This window comes from Melospiza georgiana, chromosome 3 (assembly GCF_028018845.1).
Source record: "Melospiza georgiana isolate bMelGeo1 chromosome 3, bMelGeo1.pri, whole genome shotgun sequence".
NCBI classification, from domain to species: domain Eukaryota; kingdom Metazoa; phylum Chordata; class Aves; order Passeriformes; family Passerellidae; genus Melospiza; species Melospiza georgiana.
The window spans coordinates 95402279-95421648 of record NC_080432.1 but is presented as its reverse complement, the minus strand read 5'-3'; the positions used below and the strand labels follow the sequence as shown (position 1 = coordinate 95421648).

General features: G+C 36.5%; 1 protein-coding gene across 16 annotated transcripts in view; it reads right to left on the bottom strand.

Moving 5' to 3' along the window:
- Positions 1-19370, bottom strand: part of MYT1L (myelin transcription factor 1 like) — a 302310-nt gene that overhangs the window by 125340 nt on the left and 157600 nt on the right. For all 16 annotated transcript variants that reach the window (XM_058019588.1, XM_058019587.1, XM_058019591.1 and 13 more), the window contains exons 3-5: positions 4729-4783; positions 4513-4546; positions 4149-4211 (exon numbers count right to left, since the gene is read on the bottom strand). In XM_058019588.1, the coding sequence (XP_057875571.1) occupies positions 4149-4211; positions 4513-4546; positions 4729-4783 (152 nt within the window). The remainder of the gene's footprint in view (positions 1-4148; positions 4212-4512; positions 4547-4728; positions 4784-19370) is intronic.

The following is a 19370-nucleotide window of genomic DNA, read 5'->3' as shown; positions in this document are numbered from 1 at the left end:
TTGTTAGATTGTTATGTTAGAAATGTGGCAGTTAGCAAGTGATGAATCCATTACAGAATCTAATTGCTTTTGTTACTTGAGAAAAAAAACCAACTATTTTGTTAAGAAGCTTTAAAATAAGTGACTGTATGCAATCAGCATTTTTTAATGGAATCTAGTTAGGATTTTTATGATGAGTCTACATACCTACTTATATGGCAAATCATTGGCACCTATTTGGTATATGACACTGTTTTATAAAGGTGCTAAATAGAGAGCAACAAAGTAAAATGCAATATTTCTGGAACCATCATTCACATCTACTCAGTAAGTAACACAGTTTGCACTCAATTACTCCAGAGTAACAAAGGGATTTGCACCTGCAGACCAGACCAGAAACTGGACTCACTTTTACTTTGTATTTTTATACATAGAATGTGATTCCTGTTGCCTCTGAAGTTGATTAATGAAACGGGCAAAGTTTCTTCTAATTGCAGTGAAAGAACACTTGAATCTATGCTCTTCTTCAGATGCTTAGTCAAAAGGCATCCTGAAAACACAGTTGTGGGAACACCCTCCTGGTCTGGTTAGAGTCACTGCTCTATATACAGATGGATTATTCACAGCTGAAAGTATGCAAGGATCTGGACCAAGCTTATTGTTCAAAATCAATTCACAGTAGTGAAGGTATAAGAGCAGTGCTCATTGTTATGCTGCTATGCACAATGGGCCTGAACAGCTACCAAGGGACTAAAACAACCTGCATCTGAGGCATGGCCCAGGAGATGCTCTGATTTTCATCCTAACATTTGAATTCTTCTCTGGTCTCCACCACTATCTGAACATATTTATGGCTTCTTTTTTTTTTTTTTTTTTTTTTTTTTTAATATATATCTTGCATTCAGATCTTTCACAATCTTTGTTTTCTTTTTGTTTTTCAGTTCATTTGGCCTCAGGCGCTTTGAAACATAAACAACAGGTACTGAAGTTCTTCTATCTGTGTAAACTCCAACCTCGAGGCACTGCCTCATGCTGTGTGTCATGGACAGCACAAGAGGGTCCATGTTAGCTTCAGGTTTCCAGGTATTACTAAAACACACAAAAAAAAGAGTCTGCTCTAGTAAGGCAGGGACACTATCCAACTTTGGGCACTCCCCAGTGCCCAACTGGGATGTTAATTCTTCTGACCTTTCCACGCAGCCACTGGACAGAGGTGCTTTCACCACACTAATTTTAGAGATCCCAGCATTCCGCCCTAAAGTGCCCTTTAGAGAAACTTGTTCATCTAAGCTGTCTATTAGCATGTCCAGCCAACAAACCAACATCAGGCACTGAACTTAAGACCCAGGAGGAAGCTACCAACCAAGTCATGTAAGGTTTTTCTTCCCTTCCAACTAAGATTTGACACAAAGAAAAACATCAAGGAGATGGAAATGATACATCAAGCTCTTACCACTGTTACACTACCTTGTTCCAGTCCCATGTTTTTATACACCTCAAAACATCACTGGCATATAAAGTCTGTTTGTTCCCTTAGTAAACCTACATTGAAGCTCTTTCCTAATTAAAAATATAACCAAGGAAAAAACCTGTGGTAAAATCCTCCTTTAACATTTATCTAATATTTTATCAGCTGAACAACATTTCATCCCCTGAATCTATCCAAAAATGTGAAAGGATCTGTTTATTTCAGTTCAAGCTTAATGTCCTACCTGAAGATGAGTTTTCACATTCTCAAAGATAAAATAACAACTAAAAAAACCCCTAAAAATCAGCAAACCAACCAACTCCCCCCCCCCAAAAAAACCCACTGGAATTCCAGAGACTTCAAGACATTTTAGAAGAAATAGCATTTTGGAGAGCTCTTACTACATCTAGTGGAAGCAAATGCATTTCATTCCTAATAATGAGCTGGTCTGATATCATGAATGAAAAGGTCTTAACCTCATTACAATGCTCTGTAGGTCTAAACGGAATTGTTAGGCATCAGCTGAGATATGCAATTCCCTGAACACATCAAATTTTTAAGACAGTCTGATTTCCTTGGAAGAAATGTTTGAGGGTCTTTCCCACCCAAATAGCAAAACAGAAAAAGAGGAAAATTCCTTCAAATTCTTTCAAAAAGGTAAACGTAGTAGGTGTTCGTTGTGAATAAACAGTGCTTCTCTTCTAGAAAACAGAAATTTTAGATAAAGGTACATTGTAAACCTCAACAAAGAACTCTGTGTTTTTACATTAAATAGCACATATATTGGTTAAATATATTTTGATTAGTGGATTGGCAATCATGGTGACAAGAAAACATAAAAGCCTAACAAATTCTTTTGTAGAAAAAAAAAAAAGGAATTTTTGATGTATTTCCAATTTTTATTCTTATCGCATCTGCCCAAAATTTCATTTAATTAACAGTTCTGAGATTCAGTCTGTTCGTGTACTGACATACCAGAATCATGTCAAGAAAGCAAAATATGGAATTAACATCTCAAAACTGCATGTAATCTTTTCAAACCTCACATTCATTGCTTCCTCTTTCCCCAAAAGGGTGATCTTACACAAACACAGACACTAACTCTAACATAAAGTTAGAGCAATTCAGAACAAAAGTCAGAATTTTTTAAGCTAAAGAGTTTCTTTCTGTATGTTTTTGATATCTGCATAGAAATTCCATGAAGTGTAAGGAAATGTATGTAGCTATAATCTTGTAACTAGAAAGTCCATTATAATCATATCCCTTAACTGCTGACAGGTCATGGAATTTCTGAGGAAAAAAAAGGATTGAGTGCCATTTTTTAATTACTTGTGAGGCTTGCATTTCCATAAAGAAAACAGACAAAAGAAAACCATGGTTTGAAATGAGAAGTCACAACTGAATTTAAAAATAATTATTTTGGATACTTTTCCTAAATCAGTGTTCCAATCTAACCAAAGCCTTCAAATAGTAACAGAAATGTTATTGCTCTTATGAATGAAGAAAAGATTAAGAAAATAAATGTGAATAATTATTTTATGATTTATACAGTTTAAATGTAATTCAAAGTAATTCTAGTATCACTGTTCTTGGTCTAATGTCGAAAGGGTTTTCTGGACTTGTCCCTAAGCTTCATTCACTGATAAGAAAAAGGAACATGAGTGGACTGAGTGGCACTGTGCAGTATCTTTTCATATTTCAAATGAATGCCTTAACCCCAAATATATCATATCAATTTAATTCCAAGACCCCATATGCCCATTTCATACAGTAATCAGATTTGGTGTGAGATATCTACTCTTATAAATACCACAAGTGCTTTATAAGCTGAAAAATCAAGAATGAAAAAAACCCTAGAGTTTCAGGATAATTTAACACTGGTTTGAACACTTCCCTCATTTCAGAAAAGAGATGGCCTAACCATCAGCCATTTTATCTCCTACAACATGCTGCTGTATAAAATATGTCAAATGAAATGCACAGCAATGAGAGAAAAATACATGTATTCTAGAGCTGTTAAATTTTAAAAATATTGCACAAAAAATTCATGGACAAATGATTCAGGAAAGGAATGGTGTTTAGACAGATGTACAACACAACTGAACACTGACCTTGCAGACACAGAAATGTAAAGATTGAGGTTTAAATTAATTTGAAGCACATGCAGTATGTGTAACATATGCTACCTTGTATACTATTAATCATAAACAGCTGGATTTTTTTTAAAGGAGATGTCTCCCCATTTCATAGTCTAGAAACTGAACTAATGGTATTTATAATACAGTATAACATTTGAACCCTGAAGTCTCATTATCATTGATTTGCCTTAAGCTTTGCTTTGAATCTGACCTGATCATTGAACTTAAAATGCTCAGAAACTCTTTCTCATTCAGCTATGAAACACATTCAATAACATGAACATGAGTGCCAAAAGATAAGTGGGGCCAAATTTTAATTTGCAACATATAAGCAAGAGAACTGTATGAAAAAATTGAAAGAAGATTGACAATAAGAGCAAGTCTCCTCAGCAAAAATGTGAGTTAAATTTTGTGACATTCAGAAAGAAAAAATAACCCTGACTCTAAATGGCTTCTAGAATATGTAACTGCTAATTTTTATCATTGTTTGCTTTATCAAGGTCATGGCAGATAACTTGTTTACCAAATCTCTTCACTAAATTATGAAAAATTACAGATATTACCTTCTGTGTCTTGCATATTTGCCACTAACATGACCACTGCCATCACAGCCAGGCGTGGGACAGCTGCAAAAGAGAGAATTAATTATATAGGTGTTGGTGTGCTGCAGAAAGATTATACTAAAAGCAGGCAGACTAGGTATTACAGAGATGGAGGGCAACCAAGACAGAAAGAGAAATCAAATAACTGAAGGGGAAAAAAAAAAGAGGGGATGCTTTTTATTAGCAAGTCTCGAGGGAATTAATTTCATCAGTGCAGCAGGGCATGAGCAAACCACCAATGAACTTGAAAGTGCATTATACCCATTAAAAGGCATGAATTTTCTAAATTGCTAATGGGGATACATTTTACACTCAGAGCACTAACCTGAACAGCTCTTGTATGGCTGGTTCCACGGGAACTGCAGAGAGATGGAAAACATATAAAAATTTATCATCTATTACAAGTACCCCTCTTCTACAGAAAATTACCAGAAAGGTTGTGTAAAAGCAAGGGTCAGAATGAATCGTGCAAAGAGATTCTGGAGGATGAAGGTCACCCTGAGCAGGGGCCTTGAGTGATTTACTGAAGCAAGAGACATACCTCGAACACCTTTGGAGCGTGTGCGATGGCGCTTCTCGTCTGCATCCACCTCCATCTGGGAATAGATTAGCAGGCAGTCAATGTTCTTATCCTGCATGCACAGACTATCAATGCACACACTGATACAGTCTCTCACACGATTTATTGACACTATTTTAATTCCATTTTATCCTGCAAGGGAAAGTTCTCCTTACAGGGGATTTTTAGGATCTTTGTGTTCATGTAAAAACAGAAAATACAGTAATTTATGCTTTAAACAGTTTCTGTGCCCTGCTTTCATAGCAAATTGTGTGCAACTAAGCACTGTTTCCTCTTTTCAAGGGGATGTTTCTGACATAAACCCTTCATTACTCCCAAATATTCCAAAACAAGGATTCAATAGATTTCTACATAATTTAAAACTAAAGTCAAGGGGTCACACACCACAGGTTGTTTTCTAACCAAAGCCTTTACAGTGGGAAATAGAGGAAGTAATAATGACTGAAAAGGAGATGAAGATTCACCATTAGACCTTCAAATATTTCATGTTATTTAATATGGCATTACAATCTTTGCCAGCATGTTTCATAGTTTAGTTGTGTATTTCAAGTTTGAGGAAGGGGCTCATTTGCTACATGACTAGATCTTTATCTTCATTTTACAATCAGCTCGCCAATCCAGTGTAGTTTTCTGTGCTGTAATAAATACATAGAAATCTTACATGTTTACCAGACAGGGCAACCCTACAGATTAGATCTTTGAAAGTATCACCATCACTGACTTATAGTAATTAATGTAGGGCCACATAGTTTCTTCTGATTTTACATGCACAATTGTCACCAGATTTTAAAAGGTAAACTAAATAGGCCAGCTAGAGTTCAGGATTTTGTTCAACAGAAGCAAATTGCACTGAACTATGTTGAGAGACTGAGTCAGGGAAAATATATGCAGTATTTGTGTCACCAGCTCCTTTGGCTGTAGAAGAACAAGATAGCAAGATGGATCTCCAGTGCTTCATACATAGTGATGATACTGTAAAGGTCAGGAAGCACAGAAATAGACCATGGAGCTCTAGTTCCCCCAGGGGAAAAAAATCAATCACCTCCTTTACAGCAATATCCTTGGATTGATATCTGGTAAGAATGTCATATATCTCATGCAAAAACATGGAAAAGGGTCCAAGTGACTTGCAGCTAACCCTTTAATCACCTAACTTTCTTTGGTCAGTACCTTAACACAAACAATTTGGGAAGTAACTAGGAAAGAACAAATCAAGGAGTGTTTTTAAAGAGCTCTCTCAACATGTAGCAGCAGGAGGAAAGAATCACCTCAACAAAATTTGTAGGTGGCAGGGATTTGGTAAAAAGAAAGTGTCACTCTCACAAGATTCTTTGCTACTGATGTAGTTCTGTTTCTCAGCAGTCATCATCTGATTCCTGGTAGTATGCTATATTCCACACTAAAGGGGTAATTTAAATAGATTGATATTATGAAAGCTAATAGAGCACCAGACACTTTTAGGGGGCTTCAGGTCAGTCTTCTGCATAACTTCGAATGGGTTTAATTTTAAAATTAAGAATTTCATTTTCATATTAATTTAATATTTAGCTGAGTGCAGATACATTTGGAGCATAAGCTTCCATCTTCATCAACCAATCACGCTCTCTGAGATCCCACAAGGTATTCCATCAAACCCTCAACTGCCAGTCCAGAAAAGTATGGAAAGGTACAGACCTATCCTTTGTTGTATCTACAACCCTGTGCAGAAGTTTCAGGCATCCTCTGGCATCAGAAATGTCACTAACTGCCTAGGCTTAGACAACTGAATTTACCCCCAGGTTAACGCAGCCACTGGAGCCTGAGGACCAACTCCTCTGATCAGCTCCATGAAGCTACTCCAGCTGGATAAAATCAGTCTCTAGGCACCTCTGTCTCTGCTGTCTAGCTCTCCATCATCTATTACGTGAGACACTTGGCATGCCTGTAGATATATCCTATAGGCACCTAAACTGAATCTTAAACATTACCCACCCATAGTATCTATCCTACACCTTGAGTTCACATCCTAGCCAGTTTCTTAGCTCAAATGACTTGAGAGGCATTTGAAGCTTTTAAAGCTAACATATCACAGCATATAACAGCATCTCTGGAATATAAAAACTATTTACTAGATGAAAATATTCTTTTCCTTTTGCTAATAAGAAAACAGTGCACTGTATTATTTTATAAGTCTTGAATGTGTAAGGACTTGACAGGAGACCAGAAGTGAAGTTACTTGATCTTCAGACTAGTATGTTTTTAAAATGTTTGAAAAACATTATCTAGCCTCATTTGTCAATACTGAAAAACCTGCTGAAAGAACTATTATGATCTTAACCTGGAAATGCTGCCCCAGTTATTATGATAGTTTGTGTACATTTATAAGGGACAAACTACAAAACAGATTTATCTGTCTTTCTAAACCAAAGTAAGCACTTCAAAAACACTGAGGGTAGTATAGTACACTTTTAACTATACTGACAATCACAGAAGAAATCACGAAGCTGGAAAAGCCCCTGTAAGATCCACACAATCTATATCCAGAAGCAGGTCAAAGAAATAAAAACATTATAAAAGCTGCTGGCACACAATGCAATTATAAATTTTGTTGTGCATCCTACCTAGTTTGCTGCTACTCCAGAAAAGCACAAATTGACTTGCCATTTTTGTGACCTAGATGCCCTCTCATATATGCCAATGCGAGTCTTGGATGCTCTAGGACACATCAAATAATGATAGATGCCTACATTTAGTCAATTGAATTTTGCTTTACCTTGATATTTATATGCTTGCTTACAGATCTTTGTCAGTCATATCAAAACTTCAGCCTTCATTTCTCCATGAATTACATGCTGGATGCTGGGAGTAAGCTACTTCCTGTAATTTAATTCTAGCAAGATTTGCATTGGTTCTGCAAAAGTACAGTCATCTGGCAGCCTACCATTGTCAGTCCTCAGTGGCACCCCTGGCACTTCCATGGCCAGGAACATAATTCTGATACCGAGACCATCAATCTCACACAAACATGGACTTCCTCACCCCTTTCACATGCAGCAAAAGGAAATGCAGACTTTGGTCTCACAAGGAGTCCTCCTTAGTAGTTCTACTTCATTCATGACCTCTAAATTACAGCTCTGTAGCTCAGCTCTTACTTAGCCTCTGTTCCAGAAAAAAACTTGTGGACATGGAGGACATGCTGGCTAGGGTTAGTCTTAGCCTGGCATCTAATATTACATATCAAAGCAAAGAGAAAGGCATCAGGAATAGGGAGAGAAGAAAATGTTAACATTTCTTCAAAGAGAAGCTCTAGAAATGAAAATGGAAAGCTGATTAGAGTGGAGTATCTCTCCTACAAGAAAAAGCTGAAAGAATTTGGTTTGCTAAGTCTGGAGAAGAGAAGGCTTCAGGGTAACCTAACTGTGGCCTTCCAGTACCTGAATGGAGCCAACAAGAAAGATGGAGAGGGACATTTTACAAAGGGTATGTAGTGACAGGCTAAGGGAGAATGGTTTCAACCTCAGAGTAGGTTTAGAATGAGTATCAGGAAGATATTCCATGACGGTAGTGAGACACTGGGAGGAAGAGGCTGTCCAGAGAAGTTGTGTATGTCTATTCCCATCAGTGTTCAAGGCCAGGTTGAGCAAGCTCTGAGCAACCAGGTCTAGTGGAATATTCCCTGCAAAATCAGGGAGGTTGGAACTAGATGATCTTTAAGGTCCCCTTCAACCCAGGCCATTCTGTGATTCTACAATCCTCAATTCCCAGACGGAAAAGATAAAAAAGGTCTAGGTAGAAATTAAATCTGTAAATTAGAATTTAAAAGAACCAAATTATTGAATGCGTCTTACTTAGGAGAATGGGCAGGGAGAGGTTGATCTGGGAACTCTGTACCACCATTATATGCATTCATGTTACCAAAGATTTAGAGAAACAAGACATGAACAGCTATAGCGCTCTCACAAATAAATCACAAGATGCTATACTAAATACAAATTTTCTGAGTAAAACAAAAAAAAAAAATATCTGTGTGGTCACCTGCATGCAGGCAATAAGACTTGTTACATCTTACTGAACAGAATCTTATACCAGTAACTACTACTACACACACAGAAACACAAGGTGCTTTTAAATTGTCAGTATTTGAAAGCTGGAAATAATAATGAGACAAAATGGGAAGAAGACAATCTTATAAATTGACCATGGTTGGGAGCAGGTGAAAGTATTTCATTAAATGTTAAAAACAGAAAAGGTACATAGTCTTAAGAGAAGAATTCGTTAATAAAAGAGATTTGATGATTATTATAATTATTTGAAAATGTAGTAATAGTAATCAACAAGAAATTTGTTTTAAAAGAGATATTTGTCAATATTTTTCATTTTAAAATCAAAGTCTCAGACAATATTTACCCCCCCAAAATAAACATAGGCTAATAGGTCTTCAATACATTGCTGTTAATTGGGGAATGAGAAAAAAACTGAAAAAAAAATATTCTGAAAAAATTTTATTTGGAACTTTAAAAATTAACCTTTACTAATTGCTGAGGAGATGGTGAGGCTGACTAAGTTAATATTCCTGGTGCTGACCCTTAGTATTGTCATACAAAAGCAATATGGGATACCAGATGATGACCTAATTAGCACCAGTCAACACATCATCATGGAAAATCTGTAATCAAAAACCCTTGACACTGCTCTTTGAGAAAACTCTAAAAGTTGTAGGTAAAGGTAGCTATGCTAGGATATCATATCCTTAGAAACCTTTGAAACATTTTGCTTTCTCTTGCTGAGCCTTCAGACAGTAAGTGCTTACTAGAATCAACATATTTATCACAGTTAGCAAATATTTCTCCAGAAAAGAAAAATCTGCATTAAAATATTTTTCCAGAAAAATTATTTTGTATAAAAGTCATTTTTATACAAAACTATTTGTAAAAACAAACAAAAAATATATATTTAACAAGACCCTTTCTATTATAATGCCACAGGCATAAATTTACCCCTACAATATTCCCTATCTCCATCAGTACTCTGGAAAATGTTACACTACTGAAATATGCAAATAATAGAGAAATTAACAGAATTATAAACTATGTTGAAGACAGGCCAATTACCTATGGTGGCCTGTGTCATTTGGCAGATTTGATCCATCTGAAGAACGTGGTTCCAGGCTCCTGCATGGATGCACGACACTTGTGGGCCATGCTTGACAGACATTAGATCACAGCCTGCCAGTCAGTAACAGTGAAGTGGACCTGGACAATCAGATGAGCAACAACCAACTTCTGCACTGCTGCAGCTGAAGAGCAGAATGTGATCCGTAGCTGCTCAACCTTTAAGGCTGCATTAATCTTCCAGAAAACCACTGAATTATTCAGATACGATCAGCAACTTCTGAGAACACAGAGCAAGTTTTCCACGGGACCTTATCTGTTAGCTTGCTGGACAACCTGTTGGAGTCCTCAGTATTTTAAAGGATTGAAGGCTTTGAGTCTCACCATAGAGCTACCTGAACTCCTAGAAGTTTTGCAACCAGCACCACTCTCCCTGTCTCTAGATAACAGTCACATATCTACCATTTGGACTTTCTCTCATGTAAATGATCAAGAGATTTGGCCTCCTTTCCAGGACAAATTGTGATTTTTGCTCCCTTGAGGGGAAGTAGGTCAGCATTTTCTTCCCCTGAGGGCAGGTACTCCTGAAAATTATTCTTCCAGTTAAAATTCTGAAGGTATTTCTAGATAGAGGCATGGTGACTGCAAGGTTCAGTCCCAAGTTCCTAAATTTCCAAGTCAGCCAACACTTTCTTAGTGAATTATTATGGTTTCTCTCTAGACATGATGTATCAGAAGTCTAGAAAGCCACAACAGAGATAAGGGCCTTAGATCTGGACTTCCAAAATTCTTCTTTCCTAGGTTATTTTCCTTACTTGTATTTCTTCAAATCCAAATATTTGATTCTCAAACACTTTCAAAAGATGTCCAGTTTTTACTGAGGCAAAGCATTCACTGTCTATCCTGTAGAAAAGTTCTGGGCTCCTCAGGATGAGACAGACATGGAGCACCTGGAAAGTGTCCAGAGGAAGACAACAAAAATAATTAAGGGACTGGAGCATCTCTCTTGCTCAGGAAGGCTGAGGGAGCTGGGCCTGTTCAGCCTCCAGAAGAGATGGCTGAGAGGGGACCTCGTCAATGTCTGTCACTATCTGAAGGGAGGGTGCAGAGGATGTTTACAGGCTCTGGTCAGTGGTGCCCAGCAATAGGACAAGACTTAGCTCAGGAAGTTCCACCTGAACTTGAGGAAGAACTTCTTTACTGTGGGGGTGACTGAGAACTGAAACAGATTGCCCAGAGAGGCTGTGGAGTGTCCCTCACTGAAGATATTCAAGAACCATCTGGACACAATCCTGTGCCATGTGCTCTAGGGTGACCCTGGTTAAGCAGGGAGGTTGGACCAGATGCCCCACTGTGGTCCCTTCCAACTTTACTCATTTGTGATTCTGTAGATGATCATGTGTGACCTCAAAAATATATGGAAATGACTGTCAAATACTAGAATTACTGCATAATTGTTACGGTCAATCAAGAATGTTTCTTAAATTGTTAGAAATATTGCTTTTCCCTAATCAGCAATATTGCACATACTCATAATGTGACAAAAGTAAAATGTTTGGAGAAAAATATGACTTCCTGAAAACCTAATGAGTTTATTACATTAAAAGATTGCAGTTTAAAATTTATCTCCATGTTACTCAAGTTACTCAGTAAAGGCAGATTTTCATCCCCTATAATGCAAGATACAAATTTCTGCAGGTAAGATTTCTTTACTATTTTAATCACCAAAGTTTTCTCAGTATCTCTTTTTATAACTAAAAGAAAATTATATTTCTTTTGTGTGAAAGAAAAATTAAAGGATTCAAACATTTTTTTTTTAAACCTAGTGTCTCAAGGAACAAAACAAATTATGTCAAATGTATTTCTCACATTTAAAATGCTCCTACATCTACAATCAAAGAAACACGACCCGGAGATGATGAATAGTTTATGTAAGCAGTGTATCCCATACTACGTATTTTGTGCAGTCTTGCTAAAAAATTGCAAACTGACATTCTACTGCTTTCCTCAGAAAACAACAGGCAAATCCAAATTGTAACATAACCTCTTTTCAAGCATGTCTTTGTATTCCAAAATAAACTAATTTCTCAATTATGACTCCTAGTAATCTGTATATGTTTTTATAAACTGGACATGTTTTGTGAGACACTGTTTAAGCTACCTGGTAACTGGGACATTTATCAATTATTTCAACGGGCCCCAAATATCTCTGTTGTATAACACTATCTGCTTCAGCAGGTCTTCCTCTCCCCTAGGCAGACAAAACCTGAATCAATAACAATATCTGAACCTTAATTTATGCCCTACTGTTCTTTTTTTTTTTTTTTTTTTTTTTTTTTTTTTTTTTAATTAGTTGCATTCTAGGCTAAAATGTGTGTACTTGTGGGTGAAGGGAGAGTGGTTGATAGCATTTGCCTCATTTTTAACAAGGCTTTTGACAGTCTCATTATGACGATATTTGCATAGTCAGTTCTTTAAAATCAGTTCTTAATATTTCAATCATCTTGATTAAATATCATCTATTACTGTTTTTAAAAAAGTACAGTAAAATTCAAGATTGTGATTTTGACAGAAACCTGTCTGATTCTCCCAAATACATTTAAGCTGCTTGTTTCATATTTTAAGATCTGCAAGACAAAAGAGGCACAAAACTGCAGGATAGAAAGTTACTCTAAGAAGCTGCTGGAGTGTTTTAAGGAAAAGTTAGGCAGAATGGAAAGCCAATTTCCTCTCCTTTCTGACTCTCTCCTCCACAAACCCAGATGCATTCAGATGGACACCTGAAATTTAGTTCAAATATTTTAGAGCACCCTTTTAGGAAAAGGCAAACTTTATAAAAGAACTACTGTATTTGAATCTTCCCCTTAGGAAAATACCAGCATACAACCAGAGCAGAGTTCCAGGGGAACTCTGCAAAGATAAAAGTTACAAGTTGAGGGTACATAACACAAAGTGAACAAATAGGCACGTGGGCAAATTAATGACTAGAATATAAATTAATCCTTTGCTCTCTCCCACTTGTGATGAACACAAAGCTTTTATTAATATCAAAGAGAGTCCTTCTTGCAGAACAACAGGAGAATATATCCTCAGGACTTGTTCTGAAACTTTCAGTAAGAGTCATACTCCTGCTGTAATGCACAGAGGGAATCCAATCCCTCCATTTTCAGATGAACAGTGCAAGCTGCAGACAAATCTGTAAATACAGGCCAGAATAAGCAGAATTCTGGTTAAACTCACAAGTTCCTCATAAATCACCATTTTTTAAATGGGGAAATACATTTGGGGTTCAATGAAGCAACCTCACAGGAAGCAGAGAACCCTTTCAAGTATTTCTTACTGGCCTCAGATTAGAGTGGAAAAGACCCAAAGAGCACAGAGGTCATTTGAGCATCTTTCTCTTATTACCTCCTTTTATCTCAGATATGAAGAATGAGAAAATAGTATGGAAAGAAGAGGTAAGAAGAAACAGCATTGGATCTTTAGCACTTTCTTAGGAGCAAAGATATCCACTCGTCAGTCTGGCTGCATGAAGTTACTTTGGATATGCTCAGTGAATAGGCTTTGGGACATGAATCAGAATTTCCACTGGGAAAAACACATCCAGAATACATCCATGCAGCTGAGCAACTCAAATTGCACCATAACCAGTCATTGATGGTGGTCCTGTGCCAGGCCACTTGATCTGTAAAGGGTCAGGGTGGTGAAGGTCCACACATGCTGACAGGACCTTCCAATAGTGAAGTCTCAGGAGCTTTATGTCATGTGCATCCGCCCCTCATTTATAACATTTATAAGCATTTCTTACTGGGGACTTATGTTTTTTCACATGAGAAGAAAAAAGAACGGTCCAAGAGGTTTTCAGGCTCCTGTTACAACTCATATTTTGGTTATACAGATAGGCTTAAAAAAGAATTCACATTTCCTTGCATTAGATGCAGACATTGAAAGAAAGCGGTCTGTGATTTGAAGGCCTCCTAATAAGAAATTAAATATAACAGAAGGAAAAACAGGCCTACTTATTTCTCCAGTGCAGTCAGCAAAGCACTCAGAAGCAGCACAGATTAAAGCTGAATGTTAAATTTATAGTAAGAAGCAAACAAAAAATAGGGAGAAATAATTTGTTCTTAAAATAACTGTAATTTCCTTGTCATGAATAGAAGAAGCATATTTCTGTTGGAACATGCTACTTTCAAGTGGGGATGATAAGCAACTTAAACCTTTAGTAACTCTTCATAAAATGAAATTTCTTGAAGATTATTTTCTGTATTGTTGGTGATTCTGAACAAAATTTGCACCAAATTCACTGAATTTATTCCAGAAATTCTTGAAATTAGGGTTACATCCATAAAAATTAAGACGTTGTAGTATTTTTTATCCAAAAGTCATAGTTGCACTTAGAGTGATATAAAAGATGTGGCTTGCTCCTTCTGTCTGGATGGGTGTGTGGTTGTGTGCATGATGTTTGTGTTCACATGAGTTCTCTGAGTGTCCCTCTAGAATCTGTGTGAGCAGCTAGGCAAGCATGTATTTATGTCCAGGCACATGTAGTGCACACATGTGCTTTGTGTGCTTGCTGTAAATGAATCCTCAGCCTTGCTCCTGGTGGAACTCAGGGACAGGGATCAGCAGCAGCCTTGCTTCTCTTCAAGTTGTTGAATCTGGCATGATTTGTTTTCCTCTAAAATCCTGTTCCCAAACACAATGTGTTTGAAAATGACAGATATAAGGCATAAGAAAGGTTATTTTTTTAATTCTAAATTTGAAACGTGGCAATTTGTTGTATTTTGTACAAGAACAAAGACAGAAAAATAATTTAGCTTATGGCAGACCTAGATTTTTCATAGTATTATGGAAGAAAATTGGTAAGAAGAGTGCTTTAAAATAAAAAAAAATGTATTAAAATATTTAAATTTTAGAAATCAGGAAGCCAATAAGACTTACTGAAATACAGAGTTAGATTTCACAGACATGGGGGTCACAAGTAACACAAAATGTTCTACATTTCCACTGCTAGGCTTAAAACCCACTAGGTTAGGGAAGATGTGCAAGATGTACATGCAAGATGTACAGTCTCTCCACCCTTGGCACACGTGCATAACTTGTTCTTGCACACATGTTCATGTGCAAGTCCTGAGGTGTAATGTGCTCCAAAAGACAGGTTTACATTTAACTCCTAGGATTTAAAAGCAAAGCCTAATTTCATGGAAGCCTGTGTTCTGGACAAGCACCAAAACTGAGAAACACCTTTATTCAATATGCATCTTAAAAGTATATGTAGTATATATAGTATATATATGCTTTTTGCCACAGCAACCTAATGAAGGTTTCCATATTTCTATTTGTCTAATATTTTTGCATCTATGTTTATTGAAGCACCAATTTCATGAGCTGAAAGGTACCTACCAAGGAAGGGCTGTAGGAGTCTTTTCTGTAACTCTCATTCAATGTATTCACACTACACATCTTTGAATTATCATTAAAATCCCTAGAGAATAAAGAACAAGCCAAATATGGGGTCTGCACCAATACTGAGGAGTATGCAGTGTACTACCTATCACCAATGCAGAAATAACACCACACAACAAAAAGCTAAAGTACATTCACTGAAATTCAGGTCAAAGTGGTCATAACTCTTTAGAGTTTTAGCTTTATCTTTGAATGTACTAATGACTGTAATCACAATCATGCTGTGTTTCAACCTCCTTGTTGCTTTGAATCACCTACATTTAGGTCAGGCCTAAAGGGCCTCTGATGGGGAACAACCTCCCAGAGGTGTGCCTGGCAAACTGCTTGGAAAAATCACACAGCTCTGCAGAAAGATAAAGTCACTGACTTGTTCCCACAGTTCAGCCAGAAGCAGAGTTGTAAGAGTTACAGCTCTTAAAAGCTGTACACCGAAATATCATTATGGACAGTAAGAGGGGAAAGGCTTCAACTTCCATACTTTGCTTGGCAAATTTCACTTCCAAATCCGCCACAGGCTCACACTGCCCTCCCTCAGCAAGGGGCTTCTGAACTAAAAATACAATGTTGGCATGTGCATCTTGTGAATTTTTTTCAAACTGGATTAGGTTTCACCCCCCCAAACTTACCTACATTATCTAAGTCTGTAACTGAAGAGACTGCTGGTTTATCTTTGACTTACTCACCCTTTAAATAAGGAATGTATAAAAATACATATTTTTCTGAATACAAAGCCATTTAAAAATATTTAGTACTGTCATACTGAGAAGCATACACAGATATTTTATTATATAAAATGCCCACAACAAGCTTTTATATAAGCCAGTCACCCCATCCACAAATTGATATTAGTAAGTATGCCACAATATAGACATATGCAATTTGTGTTCTTAAAAAAACAGGATACAAGATTTTAAAATCTCATTTCTTGTATCCCAAACTCAAAAATACATCACAATTAATACACATGCTAAGGTTTGTTCATCGAGAATTGCTTCCAGTGTAGAAAACAGTATGATTTTCACTGGCACTGACTCAGACTAACAATTATTGAAGACACCTACAACCATTTCTGAACAAAAAAAGACCAAAGCACAACATGAAATAAGCATTATAAAATGAAAGAACTCGTGTTTAAGGCTTTGATTAAAGACAATTAAACATAAGCTAACTGTAGTGGATTTATACCGTGTAAAAGACAAGTATTTCAGATATAGAAAAGGACCCATTTATTTATTATATCTTCTTTTTAATTCCAAAAGAAAACTATGTAGGCCTTGCAGTTTAGTAAACAGTCTGCACACTGAAAACAGGATAGTTATAAAAAAATCTTAGTCTGTTAAAGCTAATTGCTGTCACTATTAAGTGAAGAGATTAGCATCCCTTCTTCCCCATTCACTACTCCATAACAATGACACCTCCTTTCTGGTTTTAGGTTTTGTCTAATTACAGCAATGGTGAGAATAATATTTCAGAACTCCATGGTATCAGAACTGTTTGCTGCTGTTAATGTACAGGCCAATATGCTTTTCAAAGGGTATATTTAAATAGCTTACAGCTATTAGAAGTGCAACAATTAACTGATAAATTAGTAAGACAGGCAAGCAAAATATCAATCATAGCCCTTCTAACATAATTATCATAAATTACACAGGATCACAGATTATTGCAATTTTTGCATAAAACAAGAGTACCTACTTCAGTTGTTCAATAACTTGAATAGTTTTAACACTAAAACTATACAACACAATACTCAAAGCATAAAGAAGAGACCACAAGAATAATGAATATTAATTGGTAATTTTCTGCTCAAAACTAGCATGTAGCAATTTCTGGGGTAAAATAAAAAAAAAGGAAAAAAAGGAAAGAAGAAACAGATCCCAAATGGACAGGATTTTGTAGCATAGCATACAGTAAACCCCAGGTATCTTTCTAGGACAGAGATGACAAGTTTAGTGATAACTACTGCACCGCGACCTAGTGGCCCATACAAGGCCTGAAAAAGTGCTACATTTAAGTAGCTGTTATTACCAGCACAGTTAGCAATTTGGATGATTGCATGAGTTTTAGAATGCAATTAAGCTGGCATAAAGAGTGCCCCTTTACCTCCTGGAATGAAAGGACAGCCAGGAAGTGATTTTATTTTAATTTATTAATATACATTTATTAAGTTTTTCAAATTTATTTCATTTCTTGTTGTCACTCTGGCATCAAAGTACCTATAAATTCTATTATTATAAATATGGGTTTTTAAAGAAAATTGAAAGGAGATTTATTCTTAACAAGGTACAAAAGAGATTTCCTGCTTCAGATTCTTATGCTGTCTGTACTGGTTTCAAGATCTAGAAAGAACTGTTGTTAAATAATTCAAAGTGGTCAAACAAGACCAAATTGGTAGAACAATCCGTATTCCACCCTCAGTTAAAACTTTGCCTTCTGACCTAAAACAGTTACTCAAATAACAGTGAGGAAGAATCTGATTAACTCTGTTCGTGTTTGTAAGCTATGAAGATAAAAGAATGAAAACTAAGACTTTCAAAATTACGTCTCTGCATCCTTAATGTTAGTTTTGTGACATGCTCTCCTATTATACCACCAGCCATGCAGCACCAATGGTGCAAAGATTTTATCTCCTTGATTCATGTTGTAAAGATGGAAAACTGCATCATTAGGTTTTGTTTTGACAACTAAGTGAAAGGACTGAAGTGAATTCTGCATAAAAAGAGGTCCCTTTCATCCTTGAGTAACAGAGATAAACCTAAGAAGATTTATGGAAGTAGGTATGTGCATTATTTTACATATACTGAGAGAGTTGATCTGATGCAGGACAAAGACAATGTTGTAAAGTGCAGGGGCTTCCTCACTTCTCCAGCTTCTTTTCTTTCCAAATTTCACATTAAACCCTTAACATGAAAAGTAGGATCTGAGGCAGCATTTCAGAGGAGACAATATACTTTTAATATAGTTATTATTTTGTCTGGGTGAGAGAATGTTTCTTGGCAAATGCAAAGAAAGCCATTTATGCAGAAAAAGCATTCTGGCTCCCAAAGACATTGAAACAGGATGTCCAAAGTTCTGCCTGTTCTTATCACCTATGGGAAAGGAACAGTGCCAGCAACAGGATGGGAATCTGTCTTTATAAAATTTGTAACAGCAAAAAGACTCAGTGTTTCTAATTATCGAGATTTTTATAAAGTTTTAAAAACTCTTTGGATAAACCAATGGCTGGCATGTCAACAGAAGACCTTCAGAATATATAAAAAAAATCAAAATTGTTGAAAGATTTATCAAAATCTATTATAAAGGTATAATGCAACATTATTCCTCTGAACTGTACATTCTAGAGTTGATACATGATGCAGATATCACATACCAGAATTATATGGAGAGAGAACTAGAACTAAACTTGCATGCAAACTTAGATGTGGTAAATGGATGTACAAATGAGAGAGTTAAAATATCTGAAAATATGTCTCTACCCAATAAAATAAAAAGATAGACCACATCAGTGTGCTGAAAGTCATGCATGCTTGCTCTGTATATTAGACCACACTGGACTATAATGAAATATAATATGCAGATCTTTGAGCTCAAGTCATGTCCCACTGATGTAAAAACTGAAACATATTTATCTGTTTATACTGTAAGTCTTCTGGGCAGGGCATATGTTTGTACAGCACTTGGCAAAATAAAGTTCTGGATTGTGATTGCAGTCCATATGCACTATAACACTACAAGCAACACAACTAATCACATGTGCATGTACACTCATGTTCTCAAAGCCCAGCAGGAGTATTTAGCCTAACAACTCCATAGCACCAATGAGTAAAGGTAGGGAATGCATACCCATTATGTACTTTACTTGAAAACATCCAACTGTTTTAATGCAAACAGAGAAGAAAGCCAAAAAAATAAGTAAAACTCTAGATTAGAGCTTGAGCACATCCAGCTCTGAGGGTCCGCAAAACAAGTACATGGACCAGTTGAAGGAAATCCAGAGGAGGGCCATGAGGACGATCGGAGGACTGGAGAACCTCTCCCATGAAG